At 45.8% G+C, this 27,101-nt stretch overlaps 1 protein-coding gene across 32 annotated transcripts in view; it reads right to left on the bottom strand.

Annotated features, from left to right (window-relative positions):
- ZMYND8 (zinc finger MYND-type containing 8) overlaps positions 1–27,101 on the bottom strand; it is a 126,112-nt gene that overhangs the window by 16,723 nt on the left and 82,288 nt on the right. For 16 of the 32 annotated variants that reach the window (XM_027078125.1, XM_027078114.1, XM_027078121.1 and 13 more), the window contains 4 exons: positions 19,612–19,764; positions 16,510–17,022; positions 11,458–11,841; positions 9,334–9,524 (listed from right to left, as the gene is read on the bottom strand). In XM_027078125.1, the coding sequence (XP_026933926.1) occupies positions 9,334–9,524; positions 11,458–11,841; positions 16,510–17,022; positions 19,612–19,764 (1,241 nt within the window). Of the gene's footprint in view, positions 1–51; positions 184–9,333; positions 9,525–11,457; positions 11,842–16,509; positions 17,023–19,611; positions 19,765–27,101 lie in introns of those variants that run through there. The other 16 variants (XR_003427039.1, XM_027078131.1, XM_027078126.1 and 13 more) reach the window with 3 other exon arrangements.

The raw sequence follows: 27,101 nt of genomic DNA, 5'->3' as shown, positions 1-27,101 counted from the left end.
TTCCATTTTAAAGAAATCATGAATTTGCGGACTGACCTTCATTCTTACTTCCAAATATAGCAAAGAAGCCAACAAAGAGCCCTTCTGCCAAAACACACAAATCTGGGTCTTCAACTCTGGGTCACCTCAGACACAAGAAAGTTCATCAGCTACAAAACTATGTCACTGTGTTCATTTTCTTAGCTGCAAAGAAAACGTCTGTCAAAAAGTTCATTCTTCAATTTTGCTCTAAGAGTGAAGGGGGCAACAGTAGGGGATGGAACAGAAGTGGCTGCAGGAGCTGAGAACACTGGTTTGCTGCAAACCACTAGCCAGAGCCGCAAAGCATCCTCAGTTTTGTCTTCTGTAAATAGACAACTTGGACCAAATCAGTGGAAGGTGATACAAAAAGTCAAATCAATCGCAAGCAGAACAAGAAGGCATTTGGGCAATACCAGACATTTTCTTAAATCAGTAATTTTAAAAATTACCCCGTTTCAATTTTCTTGCAATCCTACAACAGATCACATTAGGAAGAAAGGCTCCTTTTGGTGCCATGACGTCTTTAACACTTTCCTCATAATCTCTCTAACAAAAGGAAGATGGACTTAAGCTTCAAGCCTTGACAAAGAACAGGATCTGGTGAGGTTAGACTTCATTTTATTTCAACTAGTTAAGTCAATTTACATAAAAATACTAAGTCAATACTAGTTCAAGGTGATGAACAGGTAAGAAACTCTGAGGATGGTAACAGGTAACTAATACTTGAATCCTTCCTGTTCTGAAACTCAGGGACTCTGTAACAATTCTCGTGTTTTATTCGAAAGGGGGCAGAAATACTAAATAAGAGACAAAGTTACCCCCAAGAAGCGGAGTTGCTTGAAAAAGCCACATGTAAGGACAATCAATGTGTGGACACTGGACAGCTGTGCTCAGCAGGCTTGGTGTGAATTCACAAGTCAGCTCAAAGGCAGGTTAAGAGCACACTCACTAGATCCTGGCGGCTACCATCCAACGCCAGCTTGCACATTCACTGATTATGTGACCCTGGACAAGCTGTGTGGCCTCACCAGGTCTTAGTTTTCTCATCTATAAAATAGGTGTGCTTAACAGTACGGTCCTCATCAACCTGTCATAAAGATTGAGTAAGGAACATATAAAACGTGCTTGGGACAGTGTCTGGGCCAGAGTCAATGCCATGCAGACACTGGCTCCTGCTAGTATCATCCTACCTAGTGTGACAGACACTCTGAGAAGGCCCCCCGTGATCTCAGCCCTCTGGGCTTTGTGCCCTGCTGTAACCCCCTCCAAGCACGGGCTGGCCTAGTGACCTGCTTCTAACCCCCGGAATATGGCAGAGGTAATAGTCCGTCACTTCCGTGATCACCTATATAAGACTGTGACTTCCATCTTGCTAGCAGGCTTTCTCTACCCCTTGCTGTCATGAAGCAAGCCGCCATGCTGGACAGGCCACAGGGAAAGGGACTGAGGGTAGACGCCAGCCAACGGCCAGCCGGGAACTGAGGCCCCCAGTCCAAGAGCCCTCAAGGGAGTGAATCCTGCCCACAACCACCTAAGTGAGCTTGGAAGTGGATCCTTCCCCAGTCACATCTTCAGATGAAACCCCAACCCCAGCAGACACCTTGGAGGCAGCCTGCCAGAGGTCCTGAAACAGGGGACCCAGCCCAGCCAAGCCTGGACTCGACACCCACAGAAACTGTGAGTTGAATGTGTGTGGTTTTAAGTTGCTAAGTTTTGTAGTGATTTGTTATGTAGCAACAGATAATACACTTAGATAGAATAAAAAGAAAATGACCAACAGAAATTCATGAGTAGAAAATTATATATACCACTCTCGCCATCTAGAACTAAAAGAAAAGATTCTACCTTTCACACTCAATAATAAAGCAACTCCTATCATGAGACTTCAAGAAGTCTAGAAATAACTATCCTCAACTCTTGTCACCCATTCTATCAACTTGAATAGTTTACCCACTGGTAACTAATTAGTAATTTACTCATTACTAAAGAGTCAAGTATTATTATTGCCTACTTAGTAATTTACTAAATACTCTTAGATTATTGTCATCAGCTACTATTAAGAGTTACTGAGGATAGAAAGACACTGGAACTCACCAAAACAGATACCCCACATCCAAAGACAAAGGAGAAGCCACAGTGAGACGGTAGGAGGAGCGCTATCACAATAAAATCAAATCCCGTAACTGCTGGGTGGGTGACTCACAAACTGGAGAACACTTATACCACAGAACTCCACCCACCCATTGGAGTGAAGGTTCTGAGCCCCGCGTCAGGCTTCCAAACCTGGGGGTCTGAAAACGGGAGGAGGAATTCCTAGAGAATCAGACTTTGAAAGCTAGCGGGATTTGACTGCAGGACTTCGACAGGACTGGGGGAAACAGAGACTCCACTCTTGGAGGGCACACACAAAGTAGTGTGCGCATCGGAACCCAGGGCAAGGAGCAGTGATCCCATAGGAGACTGAACATGACCTACCTGCTAGTGATGGAGGGTCTCCTGCAGAGGCAGGAGGTGGCTGTGTCTTACCGTGAGGACAAGGACACTGGCAGCAGAAGTTCTGGAAAATATTCCTTGGCGTGAGCCCTCCCAGACTCCACCATTAGCCCCACCAAAGAGCCAGGTAGGCTCCAGTGTTGGGTCGCCTCAGGCCAAACAACCAACAGGGAGGGAACCCACCCCACCCATCAGCAGACAAGCGGATTAAAGATTTAAGTAGCTCTGCCCACCAGAGCAAGAGCCAGCTCTACCCACCACCAGTTCCTCCCATCAGGAAACTTGCACAAGCCTCTTAGATAGCCTCATCCACCAGAGGGCAGACAGCAGAAGCAAGAACTACAATCCTGCAGCCTGTGGAACAAAAGCCACATTCACACAAAGATAGACAAGATGAAAAGGTACAGGGCTATGTACCAGATGAAGGAACAAGATAAAACCCCAGAAAAACAACCAAACGAAGTGGAAATAGGCAACCTTCCAGAAAAAGAATGCAAAATAATGATAGTGAAGATGATCCAGGGCCTCGGAAATGGAGGCAAAGATCGAGAAGATGCAAGAAATGTTTAACAAAGACCTAGAAGAATTAAAGAACAAACAAACAGAGATGAACAATACAATAACTGAAATGAAGAATACACTAGAAGGAATCAATAGCAGAATAACTGAGGCAGGAGAACAGATAAGTGACCCAGAAGACAGAATGGTGGAATTCACTGCTGTGGAACAGAATAAAGAAAAAAGGATGAAAAGAAATGAAGACAGCCTAAGAGACCTCTGGGACAACATTAAGTGCAACAACATTCACATTATAGGGATCCCAGAAGGAGAAGAGAGAGAAAGGACCCAAGAAAATATTTGAAGAGATTATAGTTGAAAACTTCCCTAACATGGGAAAGGAAATAGCTACCCAAGTCCAGGAAGCGCAGAGAGTCCCATACAGGAGAAACCCAAGGAGAAACACACCGAGACACGCAGAAATCAAAATGGCAAAAATTAAAGACAAAAATTATTGAAAGCAGCAAGGGAAAAATGACAAATAACATACAAGGGAACTCCCATAAGGTTAACAGCTGATTTCTCAGCAGAAACTCTACAAGCCAGAAGGGAGTGGCATGACATATTTAAAGTGATGAAAGGGAAGAACCTACAACCAAGATTACTCTATCCAGCAAGGATCTCATTCAGATTTGATAGAGAAATCAAAAGCTTTACAGACAAGCAAAACCTAAGAGAATTCAGCACCACCAAACCAGCTCTACAACAAATGCTAAAGGAACTTCTCTAAGTGGGAAACACAAGAGAAGAAAAGGACCTACAAAAACATACCCGCAACAATTAAGAAAATGGTAATAGGAATATACACATCAATAATTACCTTAAACGTGAATGGATTAAATGCTCCAACCAAAAGACACAGGCTCGCTGAATGGATACAAAAACAAGACCCATATATATGCTGTCTACAAGAGACCCACTTCAGAGCTAGGGACACATACAGACTGAAAGTGAGGGGATGGAAAAAGATATTCCAAGCAAATGGAAATCCAAAGAAAGCTGGAGGAGCAATACTCATATCAGATAAAATAGACTTTAAAATAAAGAATATTACAAGACACAAGGAAGGACACTACATAATGATCACAGGATCAATCCAAGAAGAAGATATAACAATTATAAATATATATGCACCCAACATAGGAGCACCTCAATACATAAGGCAACTGCTAACAGCTCTAAAAGAGGAAATCGACAGTAACACAATAATAGTGGGGGACTTTAACACCTCACTTACACCAATGGACACATCATCCAAACAGAAAATTACTAAGGAAACACAAGCTTTAAATGACACAATAGACCAGATAGATTTAATTGATATTTAGAGGACATTCCATTCAAAAACAGCAGATTACACTTTCTTATCAAGTGCACATGGAACATTCTCCAGGATAGATCACATCTTGGGTCACAAATCAAGCCTCAGTAAATTTAAGAAAGTTTAAATCATATCAAACATCTTTTCTGACCACAACGCTATGAGATTACAAATCAATTACAGGAAAAAAAACATAAAAAACACAAACACATGGAGGCTAAACAGTACATTACCAAATAACCAAGAGATTACTGAAGAAATCAAAGAGGAAATAAAAAAATACCTAGAGACAAATGACAATGAAAAGACAACAATCCGAAATCTATGGGATGGGGCTTCCCTGGTGTCGCAGTGGTTGAGAGTCCGCCTGCCGAAGCAGGGGACACAGGTTCGTGCCCCAGTCTGGGAAGATCCCACATGCCGTGGAGCGGCTGGGCCCGTGAGCCATGGCCGCTGAGCCTGCGCATCCGGAGCCTGTGCTCCGCAATGGGAGAGGCCACAACAGTGAGAGGCCCACGTACCGCATTAAAAAAAAAAAAAAAAAAAATCTATGGGACGCAGCAAAAGCAGTTCTAAGAGGGAAGTTTATAGCTATACAAGCCTACCTCAAGAAACAAGAAAAATCTCAAATAAACAACCTAACCTTACACCTAAAGGAACTAGAGAAAGAAGAACACACAAAACCCAAAGTTAGAAGAAGGAAAGAAATCATAAAGAGCAGAGCAGAAATAAATGAAATAGAAACAAAGAAAACAATAGCAAAGATCAATAAAACTAAAAGCTGGTTCTTTGAGAAGATAAACAAAATTGATAAACCATTAGACTCATCAAGAAAAAGGAGAGGACTCAAATCAATAAAATTAGAAGTGAAAAAGGAGAAGTTACAACAGACACCTCAGAAATACAATGCATCCTAAGAGACTACTACAAGCAACTCTATGCCAATAAAATGGACAACCTAGAAGAAATGGACAAATTCTTACAAAGGTATAACCTTCCAAGACTGAACCAGGAAGAAAGAGAATATGTGAACAGAGCAATCACAAGTAATGAAATTGAAACTGTAATTAAAAATCTTCCAACAAACAAAAGTCCAGGACCGGATGGCTTCACAGGTGAATTCTATCAAACATTTAAAGAAGAGCTAACACCCATCCTTCTCACACTCTTCCAAAATATTGCAGAGGAAGGAACACTCCCAAACTCAATCTATGAGGCCACCATCACCCTGATACCAAAACCAGAAAAAGATACTACCAAAAAAGAAAATTACAGACCAATATCACTGATGAATACAGATGCAAAAATCCTCAACAAAATACTAGCAAACAGAATCCAACACCACATTAAAAGGATCATACACCATGATCAAGTGGGATTTAACTCAGGGATGCAAGGATTCTTCTATATACGCAAATCAATCAATGTGATACACCATATTAACAAACTGGAGAATAAAAACCATATGATCATCTCAATAGATGGAGGAGAGCTTTGGACAAAATTCAACACCCATTTATGATAAAAACTCTCCAGAAAGTGGGCATAGAGCAAAACTACTTCAACATAATAAAGGCCATATACAGCAAACCCACAGCAAACATCATTCTCAATGGAGAAAAACTGAAAGCATTTCCTCTAAGATCAGGAAAAAGACAAGGATGTCCACTCTCACCACTATTATTCAACATAGTTTTGGAAGTCCTAGCCACGGCAATCAGAGAAGAAAAAGAAATAAAAGGAATACAAACTGGAAAAGAAGTAAAACTGTCACTGTTTGCAGATGACATGATGCTATACATACAGAATCCTAAAGATGCCACCAGAAAACTATTAGAGCTAATCAATGAGTTTGGTAAAGTTGCAGGACACAAAATTCAAGCACAGATATCTCTTGCTTTCCTATACACTAATGATGAAAAACCTGTATGAGAAATTAAGGTAACACTCCTATTTACCACTGCAACAAAAAGAATAAAATACCTAGGAATAAACCTACCTAGGGAGACAAAAGACCCATATGCAGAACACTATAAGACACTGATGAAGGAAATTAAAGATGATACAAACAGATGGAGAGATATACCATGTTCTTGGATTGGACGAATCAATATTGTAAAAATGACTATACTACCTAAAACAATCTACAGATTCAATGCAATCCCTATCAAATTACCAATCGCATTTTTTACAGAAGTAAAACAAAAAATCTTTAAATTTGTATGGAGACACAGAAGACCCCACATAGCCAAAGCGGCCTGAGGGGAAAAAAACGGAACTGGGGGAATCAGACTCCCTGACCTTCAAGACTATACTACAAAGCTACAGTTATCAAGACAGTATGGTACTGGTACAAAAACAGAAATATAGATCAATGGAACAGGACAGAAAGCCCAGAGATAAACCCACACACCTATGATCAACTAATCTATGACAAAGGAGGCAAGGATATACAATGGAGAAAAGAGAGTCTCTTCAATAAGTGGTGCTGGGAAAACTGGACAGCTACATGTAAAAGAATGAAATTAGAACACTCCCTAACACCATACACAAAAATAAATTCAAAATGGATTAGAGACCTAAATGTAAGACTGGACACTATAAAGCTTTTAGAGGAAAACATAGGAAGACCACTCTTTGACATATATCACAGCAAGATCTTTTTTGATCCACCTCCTAGAGTAATGGAAACTAAAACAAAAATAAACAAATGGGACCTAATGAAACCTAAAAGCTTTTGCACAGCAAAGGAAACTACAAACAAGACAAAAAGACAACCCTCAGAATGGGAGAAAATATTTGCAAACGAATCAACGGACAAAGGATTAATCTCCAAAATATATAAACAGCTCATGCAGCTCAATATTAAAAAAACAAACAACACAATCCAAAAATGGGCAGAAGACCTAAATAGACATTTCTCCAAAGAAGACATACAGATGGCCAAGAAGCACATGAAAAGCTGCTCAACATCACTAATTATTAGAGAAATGCAAATCAAAACTACAATAAGGTATCACCTCACACCAGTTAGAAAGGGCATCATCAGAAAATCTACAAACAACTAATGCTGTAGAGGGAGGGTGTGGAGAAAAGGGAACCCTCTTGCACTGTTGGTGGGAATGTAAATTGATACAGCCACTATGGAAAACAGTATAGAGGTTCCTCAAAAAACTAAAAATAGAATTACCCTATGACCCAGCAATCCCATTACTGGGCATATACCCAGAGAAAACCACAGTTCAAAAAGACACATGCACCTCAATGTCCATGGCAACACTATTTACAATAGCTAGGTCATGAAAGCAACCTAAACGCCCATCTACAGACGAATGGAAAAAGAAGATGTAGTACAATGGAATATTACTCAGCCATAAAAAGGAACTAAATAGTGTCATTTGTACAGATATAATGGATCTACAGACTGTCACAGAGAGTGAAATAAGTCAGAAAGAAAAAAACAAATATCGTATATTAACGCATATATGTGGAACCTAGAAAAATGGTACAGATGAACTAGTTTGCAGGGCAGAAATTGAGACACAGATGTAGAGAACAAACGTATGGACACCAAGGGGGGAAAGCGGGGGGTGGGGGGGTGATGAACTGGAAGATTGGGATTGACATGTATACACTAATATGTATAAAATAGATAACTAATAATAATTTTTTAAAAAAAGAGTTAATGATACTAAGAAGCCCAATAATGAGAATTAGTTAGGCAGCAACATGCTTTCATTTGACGACTATATATCAAGCATCTGCTGTGTGCCAGACACTGTGCTAAGCCCCAGCAATGAGCAGAACAGATAAAACCCTGTTCCCAGGGAGCTGCCTTTCTGGTGGTTATTCTTACTACCAGGTGGTCTACTGACATGAACCTGCACATCACTCCAGAGCACTCTCATTTGACAGCAAGGAGAACTGAAGCCTTTTTTTCCCCCCTACTTTCTGGCTGCACAGTGCAGTATGAGGGATCTTAGCTCCCCAACGAGGGATCGAACCCACACGGCCTGCAGTGGAAGCGCAGAGTCTTAACCACTGGACTGCCAGGGAAGTCCGAGAGCTACAGGCTTTTTATTCACCTGAATTCAACGGTAAGCATAAAAGCACTTGGCAAATTAAGAGAGAGGGAGCAGGGAAGGAATGGACTGGAGTTTGGGATTAGCAGATGCAAACTGTTATAAATATATAGAATAAACAACAAGGTCTTACTGTACAGCATAGGGAACTATAATCAATATCCTGTGATAAACCATAATGGAAAAGAATAACTGAATCACTTTGCTATAGAGTAAAAATTAACACAACATTGTAAATCAAGTATACCTCAATAAAATAAACTTTAAAAGAGAGAGAGAAAGAGAGAGAGAGAAGAAGAGCAAGCCTGCACCGAGAGGGTGCCCGTGAGTGAACAGACGGCAGGCGAGCCCGCTCACCACACTGCTCGACAAGGAATGTGCCAGAAGTGTGCATGAGTCCGGGAGGGAATCCATCACTCCCCGGTCCACCTTGGTTGCTGGAAAGATCTAAGTGCAGGCATGGAACCTTGCAAGTCTTGCGTTTAAGCCGCTGTCACTTTTGTCCCACACGGCTTCTAAATGCAAACTAACCCCTTGGTCGGTTGTGAACTGAAGGACAGTCATCTGCTTCAGCAGCTTAAGGAAAATCTGTTCCTAATGAGTGACCTGAATGCCAAAGGGTAATTTCGATTCTATGTCATTTTCCTCTTAGAATCTAAGCCCTCTCAGAGGAAGGGTCAGTCCTTTCTATATTTCTCTGCTTACACCCCACATCAGCCCCAAATGGAAGAGTCTGGTCTTAGAGATCCTCAGTAAAAGCAGGGTCTTCCCTCCCAAGCACCCTCTAAAACCTGCAAGGTCATGACCCAAGTGGTTCCTGTTGGGAAGCCAACCCTCTCACGTCCCGCCGGCACTCACTTTGCTAGTGTACTTGGCGATGTCCGCGGCAACATCTGCTGAGGCGGTGGCGATGGGCAGGTCTGCGCTTACTGAAGAGGCGAGGGTGCTCGTGGACCCCGAGCTGGTGACCAGGGGCGACGACTGGGTGCTAGTCACCAGGGTGATGGTGGAGGTGGACGGGCTCTGCGTGATCTCCTTCTGCTGGACAGCTAGGAAAGCAAAGGGTCCTGGTCATCCCACTGCCGCGGGAAGGCCATCCCAGTAGAAAACTGTGGTGGGGAGCAGAGCCTCTGACAAACGCCCTGCGAGTTTCTCTGCTTTCAAGTGACAAAGACCCTCTCCTTGGCCAAACCCTAGCCAGGCTCCTCTGAGCTCTTTCTCAACGAGGCTTCCACCTTGGTCTATAAAGACGAATATAGTTTCTAACAGCTCAAGGCTGCATCCCTAGGATGACCCTTGCCCCCTTAAGGTCCCTGACTGAGAAAACGCAAGGCTGCCGAATGAACTGACTATATATTCCAGCCAACACCTAATGATGGGGCCCATCTCCCAGTCTCTGTGGGAGGGTCGGAGCCTACCTTCAGTAGGTACCAGTTAGCAAACCCAGATGTTTCAAATGGACCAACACCCCCTTCCCACTTTATGTAAATTTTCACTTTCTGACTCTTCAGAGCCTCTGCCCACCACCCTCCCTATTCCCGAATTCTCCCTTTAAAACGCCCAGTCCCCTGTGTACATGTTTAGTTCACGCTGGACTTTTTGCCCTATTGCAATAGTAAAGAGCTGATTGAAATCTGTCTTTACTACTTTAACTAGTGGCCAGCTTTGCTCATCCCTGACAAGATAATCTGGGATTTAAGAATCACACCATCAATGAGCTCCTTCTTGCCAGCACTTAAATTCCCCTGGGGAAGGCTCACTATGCTTAAGTGGGATGAATTCAGAAGACCAGAACTGGTCACCCCAACATGAAATATTCTAGACTCGGTTCTGTCCCAACGACTCTTCAAACAGCGAGATCAATCCAGCTGTACTTCAATGCTGCGAGTCCAATCTTTCAGTCTGCCCTCCCCTTGATCTTTGAAGGGTTTCAACGGGAGCCAATTCAAGAACTGGCTACTCTTCAACCCCACGTCCTGCTGCGACTCTTTTAATAGTCCTACTCACAGGGGTGCACTCAGCATGTGAGAGTTTCAATCAAGGAGCCCAACCTTCAAGGATCTCGATGCAGGTTTCCCAGGGGAACAAGATTCTACATCAGTGCTCACAAGAGCTGGGCCAACTGGTACCCATCAGACGGTTCAGCTTTCCATCAGCTCCAGAGGGAGCCTCCTGCCGGGAGCTATGATTCCGCACTTCAGCAACTGGTTCTTGACGCTTGCTCCTCTTGTGTGTGAGGCTAATCGCTAGTTATTAAGGTAACCTTTGCTACCAACTTCTCACACTGTACTCTTTCCAAAACAATGTCCAGGGGTTCATGGATGTGCACAAGGAAACTTAAACAAAGGTATTCATTGCAGCACTACTTACAACAGGAAAAAAAACTGGAAGCAACCTATATGTCCATCAGTAGGGGAATACTTTAAATAAACTGTGGAATACTATGCAGCAGTCCAAAAGAATAAGGTAGAGCTGTATGTACTGACATGGACAGACCTCCAAAACATGCTGATGGGGGGAGGGGGGGCACGGAAAAAAGCAAGTATGGTACCATTTTCACGTTTTAAAAAAGAAAAAAGAAAAAAAAGTAATATTTTATGAAGTCACATATATACATAAATATATATGCATACATGCATAAAAAAGATCTTACGGTTAACAGTGACCTCTGAGAAAGGGTGGAGAATGAAATGGCAAATCAATCAGGACAACACATTTTTGTGTCTATGTGTCTACTTCACCCCTTTCTAAGAAGAACATATGCATGTATTTATAAAATGAGAAAAAAAAGAAAAAAGAAAAGTACAAAGCAAGTTGGAAAACAATTTTTAAAAATAATGCCAAATGGAATGTGTGAGGCCTCCAGGATACAGTAACCAGGAAACCAAGGGGAACTGAAAAAATAAAACGATTATTTTTCTCCTGTCCATGTGGCCAAAAAGGGACCGGGCGCCACGGAGAGCAGAAGGGGAGGCTCGGTACCTTTCACGGCCTGTCTGGTCTGATATCTCGTCCCCTGGGAAGACTGAGGCTGCTGGTTTTGCTGCTGGTTTTGCTGCTGGTTTTGCTGCTGCTGCTGGCGCTGCATCTTCTGCATGTGCCACTTTTGGGAGGACGTTTGAAACTTACTTGAGGAGTTCCACACGACCCGCTGCACGGCTGGGGCAGTCTCCTTCGGTAAAAGCGGCCTCTGCTTTTTCACTGGGCTTCCTGTGGCAGCGGCGGCCGGGGCCGTGACCGTGGATGTGGTGCTGGTGGTGGCCGTGACACCAGCCGTGGGAGTTTGGGCAGAAGAGCGGGTGAGGACCGGCGTTTCGGGGGGAGACTGGCTGCCCGCCGTCGTGGATGGTGGAGCTTTACCTACGACTAAAGCCAATGCGTGAAAAAACAAACAAACAAAAAGTGGATTTGACTCGGGCTGGCCTGCAGGGTCTCTACACCACCAAGTTCTGGGTGACCATCAGAGGCTAGCATGCCAAAGACCCCCGGTGAATGGGCACTTACACAATACGCTCAGGCCACTTCGGCAGCATGCCGTATCTTAAAACATCAGCCCCCTTGTGTTCCGTGCACTTGCTCACATCTGAGACGTATGTCAAGGCGTCTGGGGGACTGAGGCCAACCTGACCCAGCCCCTGCCCTCAAGTTGCTCACCTACTAGTAGACGATGCAGTGGATGAACAGAATCACTGCAAGTATCTTGTTTTACAAAGTTAAAGTTGGGTAAGCACTTTGAGAAAGACCCAGCCAAAGTCAATCCGGAGATTAAGAGAAACGCTTTCTTTGGCCAGGGAACCTAGAAAGCATGTACCCCAAAGAACCAGACGGATTCCCATAGGCCAAAGCACTGAATAACAGTAAGTGACCCAAAAAGAAGAGTATCTTCTTTAATCTCTTCTGATTCCCTTCAGAACAGTCTCGGTGTGGTCCTGGTAGCCTTGACACCTAACACTAAAGGGAATTCCACCCCAAGGACAGAACCTTCCTCAGCACAATGGTATTTATCTAGAATTTAGATGCCTTGCTTTTGTTTTGATTGTAGTTGTTCCTGTTGCGTCTTTTATGTAGAGCACACTATACTGTTTTACCTACTGTGTGGTGGTCAAGTTTAAGTCTAAAATTGAGTTTTTTTTTTTTTTTAAAGAGCTGTTGTTTCAGATAAAAATATTAAGTCCGTAATTATACAGGCAGGACTTAGGAATGGCAAAAATAATGAATGCAAGTGACTCAAGTTTGAAAAACGCTGCCTTTCAGAGTATGTCTCCTGGGAGGAGCTGGGCTATGGGGGTGGAGCGTAGGATTTCAACAGGCAGCAGGGAGAATTTGGAGGGGGACAGCTTTAGCCAAGACATGCTCAGGAATAGACAGCATTTTGGTTAAGTGAGGGCAGGCAGTGAGGAGGGCTGGCAAGAAGGCAGGTTAGAGCCAAAAGCACTGAGCAGCGTAGAAGGGGGTGTGACCTCGTGAGTGCTCATCTGTAAAAGGGGTGTGTGGTCAGTAATCACTGCAGCAGCCCCTGGCACTGGAGAGGTGAACCTGCCCCCAGAGAGGATTCCCTGGGGTTCACACACAAAACACGGGTGCAAATCAGCACCCTTGATCTTGACAATGTGCCTCGACAGAACTCTTTAAGGATTACACCTGTCTTTTTTAGATTTCTATCACCCAGGAAAGGCATGGGCTTGATTATTCTAGGGGGGATTTTCAGTAAACTGTGGGTTTGGGGAAACCAAGGAGTGTGAGAGGAGAAGACAGGCTGACTTTTCTGACTCGGGGGGAAGGGGGGGGGTGTCTTCTTGGTGGTTATCACACCTGGGTGGCTCTCCTGCTCCTCTGGGGAAGAGTCCAGCCAAGTTCATGGGCAGGAACACAGGATGGGCTGGGAGAAGCGCTCTACCTGCAGTGAGGAGCCCCCATCCTTCCCCAGGATGACCTGCCAGATACCGGATATAGCCCCTGCCCCTTCCAGGGGCAGAGGTGGCTTTGAACTTGGCCCTTCTAAAAGCCCCACACTGGGAGGGTCCCCCCAGGCAGGGCTTCTAACCTGCAGAAGCAACTTTAATGCCTCCCTTTTCTGCCATGTGACCAAAAAATATATTGTCCTGGTTGATTAACTAGCCTGGTCCCTCCTTGGGCAAAGGGCAACCGCAGAAAGGTCCTTTTCTCTCTCCTGTCTTGCAAAAGCAAACAGGTGGCTTTGCAGATGGGTAACCAGTCTGCACGCGTCACGGCTGGAGCTCTTTCCCAAATAAAAAAACAGGAGTGTGCAATCTGAAAAGCTTCCAGGCTCGAAGCACTCTTGCGGGGGGCGGGGCGGGGGGGTTTTCATTTAGACACTAAAACATTTTAATTTCTCGAGGATTCTGATGGTTTATGGAGGCGGGGGAAAGGCCGTGGAAAATTCCATTTGTCCTAGAAATTGGGAGTGTATAATCACCTGTAGCCTCAAAAAGGGTGAATTTCTTAAAGGCCAACACTCCAAAAGCGGCCCCATCAAACTAACCTACTTATTCCAGACTTTGGTCACGGTCTTGTACCTTAAAAAAACGACTTTTAAGAGAAGGATGGAAATGACTGATGTGACAGGGTAAGCATAGTAAAGGTTGTTAAGCGAGCTCCTTTGGCCTCTGTTCTGAGAGCACTAGCTAGAAAAGCCATTTTGCTATCTGAGGATTCATATACTGTGCAGAAGCCGCATTCCTAACTGAAGGTCAGTTGGAGGTCACCAAGCACTCTCCAAAACGCCCTTCACTTAATAAACTCATAAGTGAAAGTACATCACTGACACGAAGCTGATTCTTCAAGACCCAAACCACCATCAGGGGGGCTCTGGATTTCAGACTAAGCAGTCTTGCCCCAACCCCTGGGAAGCCGCTCTGAATTATGTTTCAGAGACATCTTCAGCTTAAAAGTCCACCACACACTCGGGGACTCCTGGAGAAACTTCCTGCAGATACCAGTGGGAGGAAGAGCTCACTTTCATTTAATCAACTGGAATGCTTTTTATTTTGGAGGAAAACATGAGCTCTTTTAAGGGACTCATGTTTCCCTTTTTGCTTTGACTGCTAGGGAGCTCAGAGTCAAAATGGAAGCCCAACTTTGCTAACTCTGAAGGCTGGAACAGTATGTATTTTTGTATACAAATTTTCCCCAGACCTCTCACTATTCTACCTTCATCTTTTACACTGATTTCTTGATTTTCATTTCGTTTCTTATCAATCTGTCACAAATTCCTTCTGGAAGGGGCAAAAACCCACAACCAATCAAAAGATCTACTCCAGGGCTTCCCTGGTGGCTCAGTAGTTGAGAGTCCACCTGCCGATGCAGGGGCCACGGGTTCGTGACCTGGTCTGGGAAGATCCCACGTGCCGCGGAGCGGCTGGGCCCGTGAGCCATGGCCGCTGAGCCTGTGTGTCCGGAGCCTGTGCTCCGCAACGGTAGAGGCCACAACAGAGAGAGGCCCGCGTACCGCAAAAAAAAAAAAAAAAGGATCTACTCCAGAAAGAGAGGAATAGCATAAAAGTATCATTCACAGGAACACTACCATCTGTGCCCCAATATTCCCACAAACCTCGTGGAATAAATGCTACTCCTATTGTTTTCTGCAACACTTGAGGTTGTCCCTCAAACCCCAATCCATAAAAGAATCGGATTTTTCAGATGCCATTCATAATTCTAAAGGATGGTGTGGTGGGCCATCCTTCCTGTCCCACCCAACTGCCTCTCTCTCTTCCTCCCTTGTACCATTGAGAGACATTCCATCCTCTTTTGATGAACTGCAGGAATTGAGGTTCCAGAACAGGTCACGTTGATACAAACACAGAGGAACGATTCTCAAAGCCCATCCCCCTCTCGCTTTAAGCAAGCCAGCCTAAGAAATCCCCAGGGGATATAGAACTCAGATGTTAGCTCCTGTCAGAAGTTAAGCATAGTCAAAAATTAAACCTGGCTACTCCCTTAAGTAACTCACGAAGTCCATGAGGTTTTATGGCTACAACCCCTAATTTGTCCTTAGGCCATGTTTCTCCTAGCCCTTAATTAATTCTTCATTATCTTTCTCAGGCCTGTGGGAATCCCCTCACCACCCAGTAGCCAAACCAGTTGAAAAATGTGCTGACTGCTTCTTCAGTGGGAGGGACATCCTTCAACTCATTCCCAAGTTCCTGCTGGAGGGTTTGCCGACATGCCTGGGCTGCAGCAGCTTTGAGGGCAGCCACTACTGGTTCAGCGGCAGAGAACTGCTGAGCTCAGGCAGTGGGGTTCTCAACTGGGGGAGATTCTGCCCCCGAGGGGACATCCGGCCATGTCAAGACATTTCTGATGGCCACCACTGGGCAAGTGCTACCAGCATCCGGTAAGAAGAGGCCAGGGATGCTGCCAAACATCCTCCAGTGCACAGGACAAAGAATTATTCAGCACAAAATGTCAACGGCGCCAAGGCTGAGAAACCCTGGGCCCATGTCAGTTAATCGCAAATATGGCGGAACACCAACTCAGGCAGCATCCTACAATGCCCGTGTGATTTCTAGTGGCTCAAGAACTCAGCGTTCTGGTGCCACCTACCCAAATGGTCTTGTGTTCTGGTAAGAAAAAGCACTTTGAGATGCCTGGGCAGCGTGAGGAGAGGTAAGGGAGGCTAAACTTATCAAGATTTTCCAACTGAACACTTCTAACAATTTCAGCCTTGTCAAATGTCTAAATGTTGACAAACACTTTAGGGAAATGAGCGAGCCTACTGGAAAAGAAGCTGCTGAGGCTAAAAATGACCTAACAGCTAGAAGCAACTACTTTCTAAGAGACTTATTTTTCTGTGCTCAAAATCAGCCACATCGGGTACTGAGCAGGTGAAAGGTGCGCAGGCTTAGTTTAAGTCCTGGTCCAGCTCAGTAACTAGCTGGGTGACCTGGAGCCAATCCAAGCTTTGCTACGCCACCCTTTGTGATGGGAGAGGGTCACCTGACTCGAGATAACACAAATTGCAAGGTGGCATTCTAAAACCAAATCAAGAAACCAGAAACGGGTACAATCACTTACCCTCCTGCTTGGGAGACGGTTCTTTGGGTTCCTTCTTATTTTTTCGACCCTCCCGCCCAGAATGGTCTTCTCCTAAATCTATGACAAGTTCGCTCTCTGAATCGGAGTCCAGGCCCAAATGCACTGTTGGGGAATCCGTCTCATCTTTTCCCTTCAGCTTATCCTTTGTGGGATGAGGCAAGGGTTTTGCTTTGTCTGAAAAGTCCTTGTCGGGCTGAGGGCTAGTCTTCTCCTTGGGCAAGCCTGGGTCTGCTTTCTCGCTGGCTGGCGACGTGCTGACTTTCAGCTCCTCTTTCGTCTCCATGGGGTTTGCCAGTTTGGGCTTTTTTTTGACAGCAGATGGCTCTTTGTCCATCTGAGCATCCTCTTTGTCTTCGGCATCTTCCGGCTCATTCTTGGACCTCTGCTCCTCATCACTGATAGAGTCACTACCGCTACTATCTGACTTCTCGGAATCCTCAGAATCGCTGTGTTCTACAGCCGTATAAACATCTTCTGAGATTTCATTTATGCCTAAATTCAAAAAGAAAACCCAGCATGTGGCGTACTCACAAAATAAAGAGCAGGACCAAAAAATCACAACCATTTTCCACGCCCAACGCTGGAATAAAAAAAAAAAAACATTTCAAATCGCATCACACTGGCCTGGTGGGGTTAGCAGTGCGCTCAAGCTGCAGCTGACGACAGCCGACAAATGGAACTTGTCTGCAAAGGGTTTTAGTTATTGACACTCAAAGATGACATGGGACCAAACAACATGAATTTCGAAGTTATCCAGAGCTCAATCTTTGCCTTATGGATAACTCACTGGGACACTGACAACGGGAGGGATGGAAGGGAAGGAATGCCAGACCTGCGCTGTTAAAACAGATCCATTTTACGGATTAGAAAATAGAGACCCAGAGAAATCACTTGTTCTAGGACACAAAGAAAACCAAGACAGAGAAGCGAGGCCAGAACCCTGGGCTCCTGACTCGCCACCAACACTCTTCCCACAAATTCCCAAAGCGTTAAAGCGGAGGTTGCAAACTCATAGCCCATGAGCCACATCTGGCGAGCAGACGTGTTATTTAGGAAGCAATGGTTTGACCCAATGCTTTTGGGTATTTTGTTATTTGTTGGCTTTTTTTTTTCTTTTTTAAAACTTAGAACTTGCTGGCCAATTCACAAATCAGGAGATTTCACAGAAATCAAGATGGAGGGCTTGTGCTGAAACAGCAGAAGATCTGGCCTCTCTGGGTCACAGGCCTGCAAGGCTCGCTGGGGCTGAGAGCCACTGGCCCCTTCAGGTGGGGGAGCACTGCCTACAGGTGACCCAGCTGCCCGGTCCCCATCTTGCTCCCTGAACTGAGGCAGAGTCAACTGTCATTGTGTTTGCATTGTTTTTCTACATGCAATGGAGTCAAGAGGAAAGTCATCCATTTCCATGTCTCTATCAAAAGGGAAAAACATAAAACAGCAGGAGTTTCATACATATACAGACAAAAATGGGCAAAAGTATATTTCTAACAACAGTTCCATTTAACCCATTTATGTTTCCTGCTCTCGGGAATGGGTGTCATCCGTCTGTAGGTAAATAATGCTACACCCTAAAATTTTGAAGAGGAAATCCCCATCAGCTCTGTGTTTCACTCATTCTAGAGCAACGGTTATCATGAGCGGGGTCACTATCCTGACCCAGACACACTGAAGGGAAACTCTTAAAAGGGTAAGAACCATGAAAAGCCCCGCAGGATCATGAGTGAATTATACCCACTTCCTCCAGGGCTCAGTCAAAACTGAAAGAATCAAAACACAAAAACCCAGATCTGGTTTAACTTCTGGATCCCAGGGCTTATACGACTGTTAACTAATGGTCGGATGCCAGGACAAGCATGACCACACATGTGATAGGAAAAGCTTGGGTACTGGAGCCCAAAGGATATGAATTCAAATCCTGCTCCTCTGCTTTTATTAGCTGTGTGACCCTGAACGAATGAACTACCTCTCTGAGACTCAGTTTCTTCACCTGAAAATGGTGTTGATAATAGTATCAACCTCCCAGGACAATCTATGCACAGTGCATGTGGCATAGGAAGCCCTCGGTAAATGGAAATATTAAAATTCTTATTAACAATAATAAACCAAGGAGTTAGACCAGCTGCATGGAAGGACCCAAGAGGGGTGTCTAAATGGCCTACAAAATTTCATCCAAACAAGCAACCCAGCAAGGAATGCTTTCCTCTGACAGCCTGGATGACTCCCAACTATAACTCTTTTCTCACCCAAAGGTCCAGAGAAACCACTGACATGTAAACCTCACCTTGGACTGGCTTTCTCTCCTGAGACCCAGCTGGCCCCTACTTCTTTATAAATACCTTCCTGGCTTTATTTACCTATTCAACAAATATTCCAGAGCATTACTATGTGTATAAGACCAAGTACACCTTGGAGAAGGCAAATCCTTATAAGGCAACCTCCCTGCCCTCAAGGAGCTTCCAGTCTAGTTTGGGAGGGATACCACCACACAAAGGAACCACTGATGTTTCAGAGACATAAGGTAGCAAAGGAGGGCAGATGGGGAGGGCAGTCAGGGGAGACTTCCTGGAGGAGGTGATGCCCGAGCTCAGCCTTTGGGACAGGATTCAGGTAGGCAGTGTAAGAAAGCAGCAGCACAGGGAAGAGGAAAGGAGGCGACAGATACAGAAGCAGGATGGATGTGCCGAGGGGGAAGCGGCCTAGCCTGGAGGGGGAGGGTTTGTGTTGGACACTTGTGGGATACACTTGACCCTGAAGTGGAGACACTGACGTGAGCAGAGAGGAAGCACAAAGGCAAGCTCAGGAGGCTCTTTCTGCTTCCAAACTTTCTTACAACCTGCACCTCGAGTTGGCAGGCCGCCACAAAGAATACACTCTGAGGAGTTCAAGAAGCCCTTCTGAACAATTAACTAGCAAATCTGAAATATTCTGCCATGAGTAGAAATCTATTTTTGTTGAACAAACAACTCAAGGTTAAACCAGCTGCTAAAAAGGCAGCCAGGATGGGGCTTTAATTTCATCCGGGTAGTTTCCCTAAAAAGAGTAATGATGATGACGATGAGGTAAGCAAACCGAGAGACATACCTAATTGTGCTTTGCAACTCTCTATCGTCTTATCAAGATTTAGCTGGAATCTGCTGCGAATCTGCCGCTTGGGAGAGATGAGAGGCACAGGGGCCGACTGCTGCTGGACCGACTCACTCAGCTCCTTCAGATCCATCTCGGCCTTGCTTCGATCTGGAAGACACCATCACACCCTCGTAAGACCAGGCACTGGAGGGAATAGCAGACAATGCTCATCACTTAGCTTCCTCCTCAAAAACACCCTTAGGAGCCCGGGAGGAAAAAAAACCTAAGACGTTTTTGTCATTCGTCCCAACGATATCATCTGCTCGACGGCCTGGGCTCACTTGGAGATAAGAGCCTGAGAGAACATTTGGCAGGTTTCTACTGAACCATCGCCTGGGTTGCTCTCCATGGTGAAAATGCACAATCCCAGCCAGAAGGCTGGTTGTCTGTGACACTCAGCATCATTATGGATCCTCCAAAGCCAAAGGTTACAGTAATATGTTCAATCTCAACAGCAGCAGATAAAGTGACACTGAGTCTGGCCAGTTTGCTTTGAATTCCAGGCCCAGATCAGAGAGGGCTTGTATCCGAGAGAGGCGCCGAGCCTCGCAGAGAGAACACATTGATAAGAGAGAGAACCAGCTCCTTGTTCACCATGGAGACTTCAATCTTCATTCTTAGTCGACTCAGTCTGGAGCTCAAATTAGAAAGAAAGAGAACACACAAGATAAGCAGACCCTCCAGACAGTGTGCTGTACCTTCCTTTGGCTCACAGCATCTATCTGAGGAATGGGCAACAGATTAGCCTTGGATATGAACCTGTGTCTTCTTGCTTCACTCTAACCCCAGGCAAAGGTCTCTGCCTAATGACTCAGGCCCAGAGGTCCTACTTCCGCTACTTCTGCCATGGGTTCTTTGCACGACCAAACTGGCCCAGGTTCCAAAGGGTCCGTGAGCTTGCACTTCTTGAATTCCTTCCCCACCTCCTCTGCTGCCTCCTCTAGTGGCCCCCAAAACATAAAAAGGGGACCAAATGGTGGTGACTGCAAAGGCTCAGAAAGCAATGAGAGACTGTCTTTCGCCCTGGCATCCCCTCCAACACACCCTCGAGCAGAGAATGCGGGTGTCCAACCTACCCTGGCCAATCCGAGAAAGCAGGTCCGAAAGGATGTGGCATCCACCAAGGGCAAAGATAAGCCACCTGTGAGCTGGTTCTACCAGCTGTGAGCTCACTCCCTGACTTCTCTCCACCCCCCTGCTACCCTCCACCCCAAACCATCAGGCTGTTACAGAGACCGAGATGCAGACTGAGAGCTGGATTGCAAAGGCCCTCCAAAGCCTGCACTCTCCCCGCTCGACCTGACCCTCGCACCCTGCCCTACACCCAGGAAGGGACGCATGCTCTCACAACGCATGCCGGAGATTCATTCCTTTAAGGGGATCAGAGGTCTCCCCAAAGCCCCACCCAACTCACTCACAGGTGATTAGAGCCACAAATCGCTCCCATTTCATTCATCACCATAATGAGGTAAGATGAGAAAGGGCCCTGTCCCCAAAACACACTTGCGGTTCGTCACCAGGGAGACCAAAAGTGAGCTTTCAAAGCAAACAGGGACACCATCCTTGTCATTAAAGAAATGGCTCTTAAAAAACATCCCCGTGTGTGCGCATGTGCATGCATGTGTTTGTCTGGTGTGTGTGCATGTGCTGATCGGGGACTCTTCAGAGAACCTATCAAGGCCAGGATTGAAGATGCTTGCCGGGGGACGGCTGAATGCACAACTATTTCAGACGGGGGAAGAATATTCCATTTTACTGGAGAAGCACCTTACAAAGAGAACAGAGAGAGTGAAACAGGGATAAAACAGCAAAAACAGGAGGAAGAGGAGAGGGACTGGGGAACATAGAAAGAAAAAAGGGAAGATCCAATTAAACAGCAGTATGATCAGGACTTACGGACTTCAACACCTGAGCTGCAAACATGACAGTAGAAGGGGAAAGACAGGAGGCCCGTCTGGTCATTTCTGCTCTCAGAAATGAGGAAGCACACTGCATTCTGGAGGGAAAAGGCAGCCTTTCAAGCATCAAGCTGGAAAAGAAGTATCTCACAAAAATACTTCCCATGAAGGGGGGTAGCAGGAGATGGCAGTGCTGCCCACGTGACAGGAGGACACTCTGTCCTCAATAACATTCCCATGTGGTTAGATTCCACACAGCAGTTACCAGGCAGGGGTCAGCCAACTTTTTCCATAAAGGGCTGGAGAGTAAATTAAATTAGGCTTTGCAGGTGTACAGGCTCTGCTGCAAAAGCAACCATAAAATGATGTGCTAAATAAATGGATGTGGCTATGTTCCAATAAAACTTTATTTACAAAAACAAGTCGGGGGCCAGACTTGGTCCACAGGCTGGAAATTTTGCCAGTCCCTGTACTAGTCCAGTGACTGCTAATCTTAGCTGCACACTGAGATCGCCCCCCTCCCAGCCCGGAGCTTTAAAGAAAAAAATCCTGATGCCTCAGCCCCACCCCCAGAGACTGAATTCACTGGCGAGGGGGAGGCCTGAGTATTGGCCCTTTAAAAGTTCCCCAGGTATTCTAATTGGCAGGTTAGGCTGTGAGCCCCTGTACTGGACCAATCCTGTCTGTGAGTAAAGGAAATGCCTCATGATTTGCCTTAACCCTTGTGTACCTAAACCTCGGGGATCATAAAAATAGATCTACACATCACCAGAATAATCGAGTGTGTGTGTGCACACGCGTGTATACCGGTGTGGGTCTGCAGTAAATGCAATCTCTTAACTTTAGCCTAAAGCCTGAATATTCATAATCAAGAGGAATGAAAAGAAGGTGAAGCATTTCATTTCACAAAATAAGGTTTCTCGGGTCAATGAGCCACCGTAACGTTTATTCTAAGAAGAAACCACCGAAAGCCTGGGAGGGGGCTAATCATCAGGTCCCTGGGAGCAGACTTTTAGGAGTTTAGCCAAATGTAATTATCTTTCTCCAACTTTCAGCTGTGTGTGAACTCGACTCTCCTCCGCAAGGAGAAAAGAAGAGCTTCTCTTTCTCATTTAGCTCCTAGCAGCTTATCAGGACTCCTTCCACCTCTGCCCTTCTATATCGGGAATATCTGCGGAATCCACCCTTGCTGCCAACATTGTGAACTTTTCAGCTGATATGAAGACAGCTGAGGCTATAAGTGGAAACCGGGGATAAAAAAAAAAAATACCCGCACTAGAGAAAAGAGGCACGATCTTCCATTGCTGGAGGGAGCGTGAATCAGAGCCACCCTTTAGAGGGCGATCTAGCAGCCTCTCTCCAAATGTCAACAGCACATGGCCTCTGACCGTCAGGTTCCACTTCTAGGAATGTATCCTGCGGATTCACTCCCACGTGGGCACAAGGGTCTTCACTGCAGCTATTTCCAACAGCAAAAAATGGAAAACTACTCAATAAATAAGGTGCCTGGATAAATAAGTTACAGTTTACCTTTAAACGGAAAAAAATACAGCTGCTAAAATAACACAGGGGCAGAGCTCTCTACGTGGTGATATGGAAAGCCCATCTGTTTAAGGAAAAGGAAAATAATCAGTAAAGGACATTAGCATTGGTGTGTGGGAGAAAAGAAGGAAAGGGAATACAGAGATACAAATATATGTGTTCTTGGGGCTTCTCAACGCTGACATGTGCAGCTGGATAAGTCTTTCTTTTGCGGGGTGGGGAGGTCAGGGTAAGGGCCGGGAGCTGTCCTGGGCACTGTAGGATGTTTGAGAGCAACCCTGGCCTCCACCCACTAGGTGCCAGTAGCACCCATATCCCAGTTGGGATAATAAACAGGTGTCTAGACATTGCCAAATGGGGACCAAATCACCCAGGCTGATGTCTAGAAGCGCTCCCCAAGGAGACTAAAAAAGAGCCAACAGGGTCAGAGGATGACAAAACAAAAAAAAAAACCCAACAGTGGTCACTCTTTTTTTGGGGGTGAATAAGGGGGTCACAGAGACAGGTGATCAGAGGTTACAGGTAGACTGGCTTTTCATTAGACATCTTTCTGTACTTTGAAATTTCTCTTACCGTGTGCATTCATTACTTATAAAAACAAAACTTTTTTTCTTCAATCGTGTGACTCCACAAAAATCAGAAGGCCCTAACGGACAGCCGAGCCACCCCACGGTGCCCTGACGGAAGACAAGCCACTATGAGGTGAGAGCAACAGCCATCAAAACAAAATGTTTTAAAAGAAAACTATAAGCACTTCTTTTTTTTTAGTTTAAAAAAAAAAATCTCCTTTATTCAAAAGGTGTAGGCAGACTATAACGAATGGTCTTCTAGGAGGCACAAAACAGCAGCTCCGTCAAGGGAACAATGTCCTTCAGACGAGAGACCCGGGCAGACGCTCTTATCCATCAGTCAAGCAGAGACCTTCCCCACCTTGTTCACTATTTTTTAAAAAAATATCAAGACAACATCTGGGCAACCGGGGTACCCAGCCCTGCATCCACATCCTCAAAGTCTCACTTTCTGCAGAGAAAAGAAAGCAGGCCTGACAACAGCAACAGTGGAAGAATAAACAAGCAGAAAGCCTTCAGGTCTGACTACGTTCCATCGTCGGCATCTCTGACGGAGCATCAAGGTACATTTCTGTCACTAACAGGACGACTCAACTGCTGCGTTTGTTGAGCCAAAAGCAAACACCGTGTGCGAGAGGAGAGAGGATTCCCAGAGAAAGCACACAGGAGTCTAGAGGAAGGAAAGAACCACTCTGGTCCCCTCTCCCCCTGTGCCATAAACTCATTCTTATTCGGGACTTATTTTGTAACTGCCGTAGAGGCACAGAAGGGGGCTGGAACCTAGCCTGGCTCCTTATTTTAGAGCAGAGAGAAGGGGCCCAAGACAGCAAATGAGGCCCGGTGTGTTGGCGTGCAGGGCCTTCCCCTCCGTCATGCAGCAAAATAAATCGTAAGAGTAAAGCCCACGGGCTGGTGGTTGTATTTTTGGTTGTACTTGTTTCTTTGGCCTAAATAGAGATTTTTATTTTTACTTTTTATTTTTGATCCTGCACCTTGCGGGATCTTAGTTCCCCAATCAGGGATCAAACCCACACCCTCAGCAGTGAAAGCACCGAGTCCTAACCACTGGACCACCAGGGAATTCCAAATAGAGGTGGGTTTTTTTTGTTGTTTTTTGCGGAACGCGGGCCTCTCACTGTTGTGGCCTCTCCCGTTGCGGAGCACAGGCTCCGGATGTGCAGGCTCAGTGGCCATGGCTCACGGGCCCAGCCGCTCCGCGGCATGTGGGATCTTCCCGGACAGGGGTACGAACCCGTGTCCCCTGCATCGCCAGGCGGACTCTCAACCACTGCGCCACCAGGGAAGCCCCCAAATAGAGGTTTTTAATGAAACTGACGGTCAACTTTTAAAACCTAGAAGAGTTCACATAAAAAATCTGGATTGCTGTTTTTTCTTGAAAATTCAGAGTTGGACAGCACAGGTTCAACTTGTGGGAGCTGCTTCCTTTAGAAAGGCACTTTGTCCTTCATGCGACCGTCCATCCAAACCTTCACCTGACCCCTGACCCTACAGCTGGGCAGACTAACCCAGCAGCACAAAGAGGCACAGTGGCGAGGGCCCATGAAAATCAAAACACACCCTTGTCCTGCAGCATTTCAGTTCTCGTATCTCAGTTAAAAGTCCGAGATACACACAGACAAGCCCGAGTCTAAAGGCCAAACTCAACCACAAACCACGTGTTGATCCTGGGTAGGTAACTTTGCTTCTCTGTGCAATGGGGTTATTACCTTACCTTGAAGGTCACTGTATTTTTTTTTAATACTTTTAACTTACAGAAAGTAAAATTCACCTTTTGGAGAATATATGACTTTTAACACCTGCAATAGATGCGAGTAGCCACCAGCACAAACAGAATGCAGAACAATTCCATCTACCAAAGAATCCCTTTGTGATGTGTAGTCAAACCCTCCCCAACTCCCAGCAAGCACTGATCTTTCTTCCATCTCAGTAATTTTGCCTTTTCCAGTTTTTTTTTTTTAATGAAACACTGTTTTGTTAGATATAATGATGTCATTATGATCCCTAGCACTGTCTCATTTCTGTCTGTTCAAAGCAGTTACATGGATGCCAGACATCAAGTCCCATGAGAAGTATTCAGCATTTCCCTCCACTTTCTTATTTTTCTACCCATCCACGGCACTTTTCACCAATCCCTACCTGATCCTCTTGCCACTGGGTAACTGAAATTCCTACCCATAAAACGCCACATTCCCTATGCATTTGTTTCCGCTGACAAAACGAGGCATTGGTCCCAGGAATGGAAAGAGCTGGCGGGGAGCTTCTGCACAGGAGAGCCTTGTACTCTGCCGTGCCCACCTCCAATACACACCCCACAAAAAAAACCTTTCACTCCCACGCGTCGGTCAAGCCAAATGGAAAAACCCAGAGCATCACACAGACGCCCAAGGACAGCCCGGTTTACGGAAGGAGCTACTCCTGCCACACATGACTGGCAGAGAGGAAGCATGACTGTGAGAACGTCTCTGTACAGCTTTCTTTTCGGGGGTGCAGAGGTGGGAGGAGGGTGTGAGAAAGCAAACCACACTGCTGAGAACGATGAGTGTTCCCCAGGGGAACGGATGGGTCCCCGTGGGTTCAAGTGAAGAATTCCCACCAGCCAACCTGAGCTGGAGCCCCTCAAGCCACCACCCAGACTGTCCCATCACTTCCGGGCTGCACGACCTGGTGACCTGGGTAAATGAGGCCCCAGCCTCCATGGAAACACAGGCTCCCTCCAGCCCGGCCACCTCTGGCTCTGTAATCCCAGATCCTAGGGTCGCCTCTCCAGTGCTCTGTTTCTCCATCTGAAAATGACATCTCAGGACAAGATGAACCCAGAGGGCTGTGACCACCAGAGGCTGTGGATTCAGGCCGGAGCATCACTCCACAAGGGTGGCCGCCCCTCCCTTCCTGAAACCCGGTATACTCAAGGCCTCCGGAGTAGGCCACACTCCCCGAGTGTTGCTTTCTCCTCGGTCCCCTGCGCTTTCTCAGCCTCCTCTGCTCACTTTTCCTGAGGTCTAACATGTGCAAGCGGCCCAGGCCCCTCACTCCTTCTTTATGCTCTGGACCAGGGTCTCTCAGCCTCAGCACTATTGCCACTGCGGCTGGATAATCCTCTGTCGTGGTGGGCTCTGTCCCACGCGTTGTAGGAAGTTTAGCAGCATCCTTGGTCTGCAACCACTAAATGAATGCCAGCAGCGTCCCCCACTCTCCGCCTCCCCTGAGTTATGAGAACTGCTGCTTGAACCCAATCCCACGTATAAATCAAGATTCCCAGAATTACACCTCCTGCCCTGACCTGGCCTGACTCAGCCTCCAACTGCCTTCATGACCTCTCCACCTAGGAATTTAGCTGGCATCTCAAACTTACAGAATCGAAAGCTGAACTCTTGGCTCCCATTCTCCTGCCATAACCAAATCTGTCAACACAGGC

Source organism: Aethalodelphis obliquidens, unplaced genomic scaffold (genome assembly GCF_003676395.1).
Source record: "Aethalodelphis obliquidens isolate GAN/ISIS:26980383/991018 unplaced genomic scaffold, ASM367639v1 scaffold42, whole genome shotgun sequence".
NCBI lineage: Eukaryota > Metazoa > Chordata > Mammalia > Artiodactyla > Delphinidae > Aethalodelphis > Aethalodelphis obliquidens.
This window is presented reverse-complemented; position numbering and strand designations above follow the sequence as displayed.